Source organism: Vigna radiata, chromosome 1 (genome assembly GCF_000741045.1).
Source record: "Vigna radiata var. radiata cultivar VC1973A chromosome 1, Vradiata_ver6, whole genome shotgun sequence".
In the NCBI taxonomy this organism is placed as follows: Eukaryota; Viridiplantae; Streptophyta; class Magnoliopsida; order Fabales; family Fabaceae; genus Vigna; species Vigna radiata.
This window is the reverse complement of record NC_028351.1, coordinates 7228495-7243087: the sequence shown is the minus strand read 5'-3', so window position 1 is coordinate 7243087 and position 14593 is coordinate 7228495. Positions and strand designations below refer to the sequence as shown.

At 32.1% G+C, this 14593-nt stretch overlaps 1 protein-coding gene across 1 annotated transcript in view; it reads right to left on the bottom strand.

The window, feature by feature from the left end:
* The window catches only part of LOC106756503 (LEAF RUST 10 DISEASE-RESISTANCE LOCUS RECEPTOR-LIKE PROTEIN KINASE-like 2.4), a 63296-nt gene extending 52698 nt beyond the window's left edge, over positions 1–10598 (bottom strand). Inside the window, exons 1-3 of the mRNA XM_022783384.1 lie at positions 9477–10598; positions 7206–7241; positions 6326–6996 (exon numbers count right to left, since the gene is read on the bottom strand). Of these exons, the coding sequence (XP_022639105.1) occupies positions 6326–6996; positions 7206–7241; positions 9477–10275 (1506 nt within the window). The 5' untranslated portion in view covers positions 10276–10598. The remainder of the gene's footprint in view (positions 1–6325; positions 6997–7205; positions 7242–9476) is intronic.
* Positions 10599–14593: the final 3995 nt, after the last annotated feature.

Sequence of the window (14593 nt, the reverse complement as noted above, 5' to 3'; positions counted from 1 at the left end):
TTGTTTTTTGATGCACTCAACATCTTTACAGCCACAAGAGTACCATTGCATAACTTTCCTTTGTACACTGCACCAAAACCACCTTGTCCAAGCTTTAATCTAAAGTTGTTGGTCATTTTCTTGACATCTGATAGTTTATATCTTTTCAGAGCTAGAGGGCCATGAACTCTAAGGAATGCTTCGATATTTTGATTACTTTTTGAAGCCAACCCAAAATTTGATTGCCAGGTTGGTGACTTGTATCTTACACACAAAATTGAAATTGATATCAACACTGCTGCAATTGCTGAACCTGTAACACCTGTTAGCAGATAAAATAGGGACAGCTGTGAACATTTACTTATGGGAAATGTTTTCAGTCTCTAATCTTCTTCTAATCTCAAATATAAATGAGAGTTATGGTTAGTGAATTTAAATATAAACAAACTTTAATCGTTCCAACTCTATGAAAATTTATTAGAGATCGATAAGAAATATTTAGTGGAAACTATTAAGATAATTTAAATTGATCAGAGAGAGTACGCATAATTTTTTTTTTCCATGATTATTTAGGACTATACAATTATGAAAGATGAGAGAGAAGCACAAGAAAATAGTGTGTGTCACTATAAATATTCAAGAAACTAGTGAATGTGTGAAAGTATAAAAGGAAATTTAGATTTATTACCTAAAATAACGAGTTTCCTCTTTTGGTGCCACTTTCCTGCAAAAGTAAAACAGAGGAATTCATCAGATTCCTATTATTGGTGAAAATTTTGTTGAAAAACTGTTCATATAAAAAGAAAACATTCTATCTACTTTTATAGTCACCTACCTTTTGGCAGAGGAATTACAATATCTTTCTACTTCACTTTACAGCGCAATCTTAAAATTTATGGCAGAGGAAAGAAGCATTTGGGTGCAATATAAACGAATTTTCTAGCTTAGTGTTTAATTTTCTCATTGTTACATTACATTTAAAATCTTATATTATACGTTGGATTTCAACATTAAAACTTACTACCATTTTACAGTATTTAATGCTTATTCTAGATTATAAACCTCTGTTCAAACTAAACTAAATCCAAAAGAATCATTCTATGAACTGAGTACTTATTTCTTAACACAACAACACCAATTCCTGGAATAGTACGTGAAAATTTAAGGATTATAAACAGATTACAAAAACATACTTGTAAACGAAAATAACTCAAAAAATAAGAAGTGATAACTGATGATTTATTTTCCAGAGGAGGAAAAAGAAGGTGGAATGATATATGTAATTTTGTTAAATGAGAAAAGGAAAACTAATTTTAAAGACGATGGAGACAAACTTTTGTCAATTTTTCTCGTATCAAATCATTCAGATTATATAACTTTTAACACAATTGATTATCTTTTATATATTTCCATTCCGCATAATAATTAATGATTTTCTTGTTGACTGGGTCAAGTGAAAGAAGACAGAACAACCACCTAATAATTGTAGTGACCAAGAGACAAAAGCACAACAAGACCTGGAAAAATGTGCATTCAAATCAACAAAAGCAAGTAACTGAAAAACCTCCCAGTTATTTTTTTGAGTAAACATGTGTAAGAAAAAACCATGAGGAATATGTAAATTGTAAAGAGAAATATGCTAAAATCAAGTAATATTTTATGGCTAAGAGGGAGAACACCAGAATAATTGGATGATTTGGTTTCAGCATCAATTTCGTAGAAAAATAAATAAATGAATAAGCAGAGAAACTAAAGCTTATTCACAGAGGAAAAATAACATTTAAGCTTATGAAGTTTTATGTTTTTGTAGATAAAAATAAAACATCATAAAATTAAAATTTTATCATGATTGATCCAAAACTTTATCCCGTATATATATATACTCTGAATTTTAATTTTTTTTTATTAATTCTTAATTTTTTTTAATAAGTACCTAAAAGTTTAAAGTTGTTGTAATTATTTTTTAAGACTAAGTAATTTTTTGTAAATAATATTTGAAAACTTTGAGTTAAAAAATAATAACAACACCGGCAGCAGTTTAATAAAAATATTTAACATAAAGTTTATTTATAAAAAGATATACTTAAAGAAATAATTATAAGTAAATTAAAGTTTTAGGTGTATATATATAAAACAAAGATAACAATTTAAGAATTATTTAGAAGAAAATTAACAATAATGTGCTTATTTATAGGTTGGATAAAATTTGAAAAACAATTAAGAAAATTAGATTTTGAGGTTTGAATTTATAAAAAATGGTGAAATTTAGGGGATTAAATTTTATTTTACTTTAAAATTAAAATCACTAATATTATCATAATGACTTGTGTGATATTATTTAGTTTCCAATTCATATTTTTCTTATATCTTAGGTAAGCTTCAATTTTTATTTTAAAATACATTAATATTGAAAAAATTTCCTCTTCTTAATGATTACTGGTAGAGGCAGACGCAAAACAAAAGAAAAAGAGAACAAAGGGTGTGATAAAAAAATTATAGCTAATGTCACTTGCAACACTAACAAACACTACTATATTGAATATTAGGTTTGAATATAGCACAAAAACTGCAACATTAGGTTTGAATATATAGCACAGAAATATTCAATATTAGCGTTGATAATTGAAAGTTGTGTTGGTTAAAGGATATTAATAGATTGATTAAAGAGGGAGAATGGAAGTGAGTAGCTAAAAAGAGGATTTTGTGGCGATGATATGTAAGATATATACGAGAGGAGATAAGACATACCACTACTCTTGGAAGAACAGTATTGATTTGGGCAATAGTAGTTGCATGAAACTTCATGTCCCTCGTAACCACCGGTCCAGCAATTTCCGTTAATTTGGTTGCATCCTCTACAGTGTTGAGGAGGACTATAGTAGACCTCAAACCCATCCCTCAGAGCTTCTTTCAGAACTTCAGCTCCACCATCTTTATTATCATAATCACCGGGAGGAGCGACAATGGGCAGCAGCAATCTTTTCTTGCAATACTCAAGCCATGGGTGTACGTACAACATCTCATCCTCTTCCCCAAAATAGTACACACCATCCCCGCATTTAAATCTGCTTTCTGAAGGGAAACTTGGGATGTCGAAAGGACAAACAAATACGATGACTTTGTGCGCTGACTCGTAATATTGTAACAGACTGTTGTTCAAGTTGTCGTAAATGTGAAAAAAATCAGGAGAACAAACATCATTGACAGTGTGTGTTGGCACCACCGTCATGGTGTGAGTGGTGTTGTCGACCTTCTTCAGTGTGAAATTTTGAGATTCATAAGAAGCAGAGCAGCTGAGCTGGGGTGATGGGTCGGCGCCGATACACTGAGAGGGAGGAATCTGTTTCCAGACAGGATCCAAGATGTCGGAAACCTTTACGCTGCACATGTATAACGGCTCAGCACAAGGCGGTAGCGGTGACGATGGCGACGGCGATGGTTGAGAGTGGGAACGTGGCAAAGCGATGCAGAGGAAGCAAGAGACGGTGAGTGCGAAGGCAAGGGGAGTGGTGTGGATGTGAGTATGTTTATCATCCATTCTCACACTTCTTCTCAGTTCCCTCCCAACCCTCTCTCTCAGAAATCAACGCTATGGAAGCACTTCTTCTCACTTCTCCCCCGAAGCTACCGCCTTCTTTCCTCTTACTTTCTTCACTCCCAAACACGACCCAGTCTCCCTCTCCCCCAAATTGAAAGAATTAGGGAATAAACTATGTTGGTTACCTTTGTTTTTTTCCCGGTAGGTCAATGCTTACTGGAATAGTTTTTTATCAATTTTTTTAATTAGATTTCTCTGTTTATTGGTATCAGCCACGCGTAATTTGTTTGTTACTTTAGATCTAACCAAAGTTTCGAAATTAGATTGTTCTACACAGATTCATCTGTAGTAAATATTTAGTTATCGACAAAGTTTAAAGGTGGCAATGGATTCAAATTGAGAAGTGTTTGTCTTTGTGTTTATCAATCTTCACAAATTAAGGTTGAAGACACTTCTTCATTCCCGAACAAGATTGTGGATTGCCAAATCCTAAAAATGAAGTTCCAGAAATTTGTACTAGGTAAAAGTGAACAAGAGTTGAGCATCATCGTTTTTAAGGGTTAAGTTTGACGAGTGTGGCAGTTTGTCATCATTAAAGGTGGCTTTGCCATTGAATTAGAACGTCAAGGTGCAGATCTCAATGACCAACTTTGGAGTGCCAAATACCATGTTAGCTCATCATCACATCTTGTCAGAAGGGTCCACCTAGATTACCTCAAAGCAAGAGAAAACATAATATTAACAACATCTTATCAAGCCTCTATTCAAGGTTGCGAGGCTAAAGGGTTCTCTAGAGAAGGTGTTGCTATGTTTAGAAGAAGTGTAGAGATTGCACGTGAGGCTCGAGAAATTTATCATGATAGGTGTACCAAAGATTCTTCAGACTTTATGAGAAATAAAAGATATAGAATTTGTCCCATTTTAATTGTTGCTTCTGTAGGAAGCTATGGAGTGTATTTGGCAGATGGCTCTGAAGATGTCGAGGACTATGGTGACGCTGTCACTATCTAGACACTGAAAGAATTTCATAATGAAGAGTAAAGATTCTTGTTGATGTTCGAGCTGACTTAATAGCCTTTGAAACAAGTCCAAATAAGTTTGAAGAGACATAACTAACATTGTTGGGAATACTTGGATTGAAATACCGTTTTAGGTCAGGAGTTGAAGCAGTAGTTGAATCATGTAGGAATGTTAGAGTGGAGATCAAGATGATCACGGGAGATCGTGTGCACACAATTAAAAACAATTGGCAATCAACTTAATTGTCATTGTTAATGAAAGGAGTAAGTTTGATCTGGGTTGATGTAGAAAGAAAGATGAAATAAGGCAAAATTTAAGTTTATGAAAGAATTTTGTAGAAATAAACTTAAATTTAGGTGTTATCAGATAATTATAAGATAAACTTAGGAGTTTTATGAGAATAAACAATATAAAATATCATAGGAATAATTGAATACTATATAAAAGATCTGAGTAAGAGATTTACTCCTCCAAACTAAAAAAAGATCTTAGAATCAGCGTAGTGAAACTATATCTACCCTTTACTAACACAAACAACATGTTACACAAGACCCTAAAATTCCTTATTCCTTTGAGGAATCCACATGTAAGTCCTTCAAATGATCTTCGTGAGGGTTTCCTCCATATGTTCTTCAAACTAGATCCTGAGATCATTACCATCTGTCTCAATATATTCACAATTTTTTTTTATGAGCAATTGTTAGTATTTTGTTAGTAAAAAAGTTGAATCAACAACCTCTCCCACCCTTCCATTCAAATCTACCAAACCAATTTTATAACTCCGAAATATTAATGCAACCTCTCACCATTCCTTCCAAATTTACTACTATATCACCTTATAACTCCTATATCATTCACAAGATGCTCCTCCGACTACCATATAGGGAACTCCTCAAGTCCTCCCCGAACATCTCCTCGTAGCCCTCCCTCACTATAACTAAGTTCAAACTCAAGAACAGAAGACAAATAAAATTCACACCTTGTTATTCCACTTCCTCCCTCTCTTCAAGCTGCGAATCCATCAACCAACAAACATCTACACAGTGCTTATCATTGTTTTAAGTCATATAAATATGCCACTTGATATTGTATTTGCCCTTTCTATTGTTCATTTCAAAAGACTTATCTAACTCAGGTCAATGGTACACATGACATAATTTATTTAATCAATTGGTGGCTAGCTTTTGCATTCTGATGTAACTGTCTCATGAGCTTGTACTTGCTTTTCTAGATTATTCGAAAGAGCCAACATTTATATAGAACGATTCATTTTAAGGTACAAGACGAAAAATTTATCAAATATAAAGTTCACTTAATTTCAAGATATGGAATACTCAGGTACTGATCTAGTGGGAGAAGAAAGTAAAGGTTTTGGTGGGATTTGTATGGAATCTATGTTGCCTTCCAACATATCTATCACTTCGCTCATTGTAGGTCTATCATTAGGAAACGTTTGAGTACACCATAAACCCACCATCGCCAACCTCTTTACAATCTCATTTTCTTCTGCTGTCATCTCCATATCTGGTCTCAAATCGTTGTCCAACTCAAGCTTATTGTATGCCCAGTGTGGGAAGTATATCTCACTTGTATGACTTGCTTCGGCATTAATGTTCTTCCTTCCTCCAACCATCTCTAGCAGCATCATTCCATAACTATAAACATCAGACTTATGCGAAACTCTTCCTAGATTTCTACTCCACATCTCTGGAGCTACATACCCCATTGTTCCTCTAGCATCTGACATGGAAACAATACTTTCATTCCTGTTCCTCTAGCATCTGACAGGGAAACGATACTTTCATTCCTAGGACACAGTTTTGACAACCCAAAATCAGATATCTTNGCACAGAAGTTGTCATCCAGAAGAATGTTATGTGGTTTTATGTCAAAGTGAAAAATTCGAGTGTTGCATCCCTTATGCAAGTATTCTAAGCCTCGAGCTATGTCCCTTGCAACTTGATATATAATATCCCAACTCAAGGTTGAAAGGGTTTCATCTCTTGTTCTATAAATGAATTTGTCAAGGGAACCATTGGACATAAATTCATAGATGAGAGCTCTCTTGTGACCTTTCAAACAAAAGCCAAGAAGAGAGACAACGTTAACATGAGAAGTTCTACTTATGCTAGCAACCTCATTCATAAAATCTTTACCATTTTTTTTGGTTGCACTCAACATCTTTACAGCCACAACTTTACCATTGGATAACTTTCCCATGTACACTGCACCAAAACCACCTTGTCCCAACTTTACTTTGAAGTTGTTGGTCATTTTCTTAACATCTGATAGTTTATATCTTTTCAGAGCTAGAGGGCCATGAATTTTAAGGAATGCTTCGATATTTTGATTACTTTTTGAAGCCAAGCCAAAATTTGCTTGCCAGGTTGATGACGTGTATCTTACACACAGAATTGAAAATAATATCAACACCGCTGCAATTGCTGAACCTGTAACACCTGTTAGCATATACAATAGGGACAAGTGTGAACAATTACTTACGATGAATGTTTTCGGTCTCTAATCTCAATTATAAATAAAAGAAAAAAGTTATGGTTAGTGAATTTAAATATAAACAAACTTTAATTATTAACTCTATGAAAATTTATTAGGGATCGATAACAAATACTTAGTGGAAACTATTAAGATAATTTATTAGGTTAGTTACCTAAAATAATGAATTTCCTCTTTTGGTCCCAATTTCCTGCAAAAGTATATGAGAAAAGAGGAATTAATCAGATTCCTAATATTGCTGTAAATTTTATTGAAATATTGTTCAGATAAAAAGAAAACATTCTAGCTACTTTTATAATCACTTATCTTTTTGGAAGAGGAGTTATAATATCTTTCTACTTCACTTTACAGCGCAATCTAAATATTTATGGCAGAGGAAAGAAGCATTTGGGTGCAATATAAACGAATTTTCTAGCTTAGGGTTTAATTTTCTCATCGTTACATTACATTTAAAATCTTATATTATACGTTGGATTTTAACATTAAAACTTACTATCATTTTACAGTATTCAAATGCTTATTCTAGATTATAAACCTCTGTTCAAACTAAAGAACCAAAAAATCCAAAGAAATCATTCTACGAACTGAGTACTTATTTTCTTAACAAAAATCAAAACACTTTTATTTTTAGAATTCTAATACAAAGAGATGCATCATCTTCAATTCTTGTTTAAAAATTTAGTGCTTAAAAATTTAGGCATGGCTTATTTACCGAAACAACAAAACCAATTCCTGGAAAAATAGGTGAAAGTTTAAGGATTATAAACATATTACAAACACATATTTAAACGAAAATAATTCAAAAAATAAGAAGTGATAACTGATGATTTATTTTCCGGAGGAGAAAGAAGGTGGAGTGATATATGTAATTTTGTTAAATGAGAAAAGGAAAATTAATTTTAAAGACGACGGAGACTTTGTCAATTTTTGTTTTATGAAATCATTCAATTATATAACTTGTAACATAATGTATTATCTTTTATATATTTCCACTGCACATAATAATTAAATATTTTCTTGTTGACTCGGTTAAGTGAAAGAAGACAGAACATCCACCAAATAATTAGTAGGGACCAAGGGAAAATGTGCATTGAAGTCAACAAAAGCAAGTAACAGAAAAACCTCCCACTTATTTTTTAGTAAATATGTGTAAGATAGAAACATACGAGAAATATATGTAAATTGTAAAGAGAAATGTACTAAAATCAAGTAATATTATCTGGCTATATGAGGGAGAAAACCAGAATAATTGGATGATTTGGTTTCAGGGCCAATTTCGGAGAAAAATAAATAATGAATAAGCCAAGAAACTAAAGCTTAAAAAAACCTTTAAGCTTCTGAGGTTTGTTATTTTATAGATAAAAGTATCATAAAATTAATTATACACCTTGATTGATCTAAAACTTTACACCGTATATATATATATATATATATATATATATATATATATATATATATATATATATATATATATATATATATATATAATATTCTGAATTTTAATTTTGTTTCAATTAATTCTTAAATTTTTTAAAATAAATACCTAAAAGTTTAATTGCGTTATAATTATAATTTAAGACTAAGTAAATTTTAGTAAATAATATTTTGAAAACATTGAGTTAAAAAATAGTAATAAACCACCACCAGCAGTTTAATAAAAATATTTAACATAAAGAAGTTTATTTATAAAAAAATATTAAGGAATAATTATAATAAAATTATAGTTTTAGGTGTAACTATTATAAGATAAAGATAACAATTTAAGAATTATTTAGACCAAAATTAAAAATAAATATGCTTATTTGTTGACTGGATAAAATTTGAAAATCAACTAAGAAAAATAGATTTTGAGGTTTGAATTTATAGAAAATTGAAAAATTTAGGGGATTAAATTTTCTTTTACTTGAAAATTAAAATCACAAATACAATCATAATGACTTGTGATACTATTTAGTTTCCAAGTCATTTTTCTTATATCTTAGGTAAGCTTCAATTTTTATTTTAAAACATATTAATATTGAAAAAAATTCCTCTTCTTAATGATTACTCGTAGAGGCAGACGCAAATCAAAAGAAAAAGAGAACAAAGGGTGTGATAAAAAATTATAGCTAATGTCACTCGCAACACTAATATATATATATATATATATATATATATATATATATATATATATATATATATATATATATATATATATATATATATCCATAAGTTGATGAACAAACACTACTATATTGAATGATTGAATATTAGGTTTGAATATAGCACATAAATTTCAATATTAGGTTTGAATGACAAACTTTGTAATTGAAAGTTGTGTTGGTTAAACGATAGTAATAGATTGAATAAAGAGGGAGAATGGGAAGTGAGTAACTAAAAAGAGGATTTTGTGGGAATGATATGTAAGATATAAGAGAAGACATACCACTACTTTTGCTTTTGGGAGAACAGTATTGATTTGGGCAATAGTAGTTGCATGAAACTTCATGTCCCTCGTAACCACCGGTCCAGCAATTTCCGTTAATTTGGTTGCATCCTCTACAGTGTTGAGGAGGACTATAGNAGACCTCAAACCCATCCCTCAAAGCTTCTTTCAGAACTTCAGCTCCACCATCTTTATGATCGTAATCACCGAGAGGAGCGGCAATGGGCACCAACAAACTTTTCTTGCAATACTCAAGCGATGGGTGTATGTAGAACTTCTCATGCTCCCCCCTAAAATAGTACACAGCATTCCCGCATTTAAATTTGCGTTCTGAAGGAAAATTTGGGATGTCGAGAGGACAACCATCGAAGAATACGATGACGTTTCGCATTGACTCGTAATGTTGTAACAGACTGTTGATCAAGTTGTCGTAAATGTGAAAAAAATCAGGAGAACAAACATTGTTGACAGTGTGTGCTGGCACCACCGTCATGGTGTGAGTGGTGTTGTCGACCTTCTTCAGTGTGAAATTTTGAGATCCATAAGAAGCAGAGCAGCTGAGCTGGGGTGATGAGTCGACGCCAATACACTGAGAGGGAGGAATCTGTTTCCAGACAGGATCTAAGATGTCGGAAACGTTTATTCTGCACATGTATAACGGCTCAGCACAAGGCAGTAGCGGTGACGATGGCGGCGATGGTTGAGAGTGGGAACGTGGCAAAGCGATGCAGAGGAAGCAAGAGACGGTGAGTGCGAAGGCAAGGGGAGTGGTGTGGATTTGAGTATGTTTATCATCCATTCTCAAACTTCTTCTCAGTTCCCTTCCAACCCTCTCTCTCAGAAATCCACGCTATGGAAGCACTTCTTCTCACTTCTCCTCCGAAGCTACCGCCTTCTTTCCTCTTACCTTCTTCACTCCCAAACACGTACGACCCAGTCTCCCTCTCCCCCAAATTGAAAGAATTAGGAAATAAACTATGTTGGTTACTTTTGTTTTTTTCCTTGTAGGTCAATGCTTACTGGAACAGTTTTTTGTCAATTTTTTTAATTAGATTTCTCTGTATATTGGTATCAGCCACGCGTAATTTGTTTGGTACTTTAGATCTAACCAAAGTTTGGAAATTAGATTATTCTACACAGATTGATTTGTAGTAAATATTTATAGTTATCGCTATCTTGTTGTAGGCCTCTCTTATTTTCCAGCTGTCCAATTTTTCCAAATTTGTAACATTTAATTAAAGTTGTGACCCATGCTCAGTCAAGACGACTATTAGAAATCCTCTGGCCATTCTCATATTTTTTATTCATATGCATTAAATGCTGATTTGATTTTGAAGCAAACTTTTTAGGTTAAGAAATCATTTCTCGACCAATCTCTCAAATCTCAGCCATTATACAATCAATGAAGAAATGGTCATTGACCAAAAAGAAATCATTATATGCCTATTCATTAGTGCAAAAATGTTGTTTAACGTTGGTTAATTTGGGTTTTTAATGTCACTTCCCAACCGGCATTTATACAGGTGACGTCTATGTAACGTCGGAATTCATCCAACCGACATCTATATACATGTCAATTAACGATATCCACCGACGTCTATATAGACGTCTGCTTATACTCAAACTGACGTCTATTTACTCTATATAGATGTCCGCCTATTCCTAACCCGACGTCAACATAAATATATAGAGGTTGTAAATTACACTAACCGACGTTTATGTTCTTATAGACGTCGGACCATGCACTAAACGACGTTTAACAAGGGTGTTGTGTTTCGGTGCAGTTTTGATCCAGACTTTCGGTAGCATTGTGTAACACTCTCCTCTCGCTAGTTTCCCCACAAAAAAAACTTGCGTCTTTTGAATCTTCTATGACATTCAACCCAAAACTGAACCTGGTTTCATGACTACTTCCCATTATTCAACCGCAAAGGAAAAATATTACGGTGATATGAGAACTAGACGAGGACCCAAGTTCCATTTTGGGTCGGAAGCCATAGAAAACTCAAAAGATCGCCCGCACTCTTCTTGTGAGGAAGCAAGCAAAGGGAGAATGTTACACTATGTTACCCAAAGAAAGGATCAAAACTGCACTAAAACACAACACAAAGAAAGCAAATTTTAATCAGTTGAACGACAAGATAATCGATAAAAAACTAAAAAAAGTTTAAACAGTAAAGCATAAAAAAAAACCACGCACTTGGGATGTAAGAGAGAAAAAGGCGAGCACGAAGACAATAACATATTGAGAAACGACAATGCAATGCCGCAAGAGATAAAAAGTAGAGGTGCGCAAGCGAGTAAAAGAAGAGGAGAAGCAGAGAAAAAGGAGAAGAGATGAAGACGAGATCAGAAACTGAATGGTGTGAAGAGTCTGCGGTCTATTTAAAATGAAATGGGGCGTCAGTTGTTCCCGAAACCGAAGTCTATAGATCTAATTTAAAACCGTAAGTAAATGTTTTTAATCTGTCACATAAATTAAATCTTACACTAATTCATACAAACTTTACTTTCAAAACTACTCTCCTTTACTTTTAAATTCACTCAAATGAACAACAACAAAAATTACCTTCAAATCCTCTCAAATCCACTCAATTACTCTCTCTCTCAAATCCACTTAAGTGAACAAGACCATATTTCTTTCTTTTATAAATAAAGTACTATGCATAATTTTTATTAGAGACTAATTTTATATATAATTTTTTATTATATTTAATATGGAATTTAGAGTTTAAAATTCTTTCGAAAAAATTTTGCCATGACGAGATAGACAAAGTGAACGAGATGGATGGACTGACTTGAATGAACGGATTGACGAAATGGTTAGGGATAGACAAATTGATTGGATTGATGGAAATAGATAGACTGAAAGAATGGTCGGAATGAATGAGTTGGTCAATTTGATCAAACTGACCTCCATGACTGGAATGGCTGAAACTGATAAAATGATCGGAATGGATGAGTTGATCAATTTGGTTGAAGTGACCTCGATGGCTGGAATGGCTGAAATAGACAAATTGATTGAACTGTATTATAAGAAAAACGAGTATTACAGTCAAAATCAGTAAAAAACGTGAAATGACCAATATATACAAACTATTTAATTGAACAAGTTAGACAAGATGATTGAGATGAAGAGACTGACCTGCCAAACCTAATTTTCTTGCCATATCTACTTTGTTAAATAGAAAAAAATAGAGACCCGTTCGTAAGCATGGGTAAGTGACTAGTTCTCTCGTTTAAACCAATATAAAGGAAAAGGTAAATGTGAAAAGGTATTCATGATTTTTTTTTTTATAATTACAATACATATAGATAGAGCCGTCAAAATAGGTCATAACTCGCGAGCCAACCCGGCCCGTCATGGGTTCGGGCCGGGTTGGGTTTGAAAAATACAACCCACTTATGTACGGGTCAGATTTCAACCCGGCTCATTTAGACCCGGCTCATGCGGGTTGAACCCGTGATGAGCCGGGTTGGCCCACCAACCCACCTACCTAATTTTATTTTTTTATTTTATTATTATATTTTTGAAACCCTAAAAAATAAAATACTATCTTCACTCACTGTGTATACCAAAAAAGTAACATTTGTTCTTACAAATCACTCTCACGATACTTCTCTCTCATTTGACGGTGCTCTCACCCTCACTTCACTGAAATTCCTCAAGGAGCAGGTAAAACACCCTTCCTTTTTTCTTCTCTTTTCTCCACATTTTTGTTTTCTCACTTTTCTTTCTTTTTTTTTTTATAATGACAAAACTAGGGGTTTGCGAATATGTTTTTTGTTTTGGGGGATTTGAAGACATGAATTGATTTTTTTCATGTTCTGACATGCTTGTATCAGATTTTGTTCATTTTATTTAAACAATTTGAGTATACATTATTTGAACAAACTCTTATTGATATTTTTGAATTTGGGAATTTATGTTACAGATTAAACTATTAATTTTTTGTTGATGTTATTGAGTACTGATTCTTTTTTTTTTACTAATATTTTTTTATTCATTGTCGGAATTGGTCTTTAACATAATTTTTTAGGAGTGAAATTTGTTTAAATTTAAATTATAGAAAGTTTGTGTTTTTTTATTTAAAAAAAATATAATTAAATGGGATAGTGAGCCAACCCGTTTACCCACCAACCCGTGGTGGGTCGGGCCAGGTTCAAGTTTTTTTGGCTCGCTAATAAATGAGCCGGGTTGGGTTGACTCACTAAGTGACCAACCCGTGGTGGGCCGGGCCGAGTTGAGCCGGGTTACCCGTTTTGACAGCTCTACATATAGATATTCATGAATATTTATATATTTTATTTTTTTAAATTTTAAGTAAAATTATTTAGAAATAAAACTTTCAAATATAAGCTTAAATAAAAAGATTAATTAGGAAATACAGTTTCAAATTAAATTACATTACTAAAATATTAATATTAATGTAAATAAGTTTAATCTTTCTAAAAAAATTTAAAAAATAATCTCTTTAAAAATAATTTCAATTTCATAGTTCTAAAAAAACATATATGAAATTAAATTTTAAATAATTCTTCAACTATTAATATTTTTTCAATGATCAATTTATTTTGATCACCTAATTTTTTGAAAAATAATTTTTTTTTATTAATAATTATAAATGAATAGTAAAAATTAACGGGCCAAATACTATGATATTTTTTATTCAGCAATCAAGAAGCAGATAATTAAATATATGTATTAATTAGGTAACTCATTAACATAGTTATTCATTCATGCTATTCTAAGTTTATATTAGAAAATATTGAATAGAAATAAATAAATAAAAACTTGTAATATATTTAATTAATATGATAAAAAGAAATGAAATTAATTAGATCAAATAATGAATTATAAAAGACTTTTTGGTTTAATTTTAATAAAATAGGTATTAATTAAATTTTAAAAATATTAATTACAAAATAATTAATTTATAAAATTGAAAATAATAATTAACCCATCCGAAATGAAAACAAAAGAAATGACTTAGAAATTCAAACATGAAATTAAGAAATAAAAAAATAAAAGAAAATAAAAAATTTGGTCTAAATTAGAGATCAAAACATGATGAATTTTTTTGTTGTGGATTATGGTGGACTATAGTTCCTCCTCT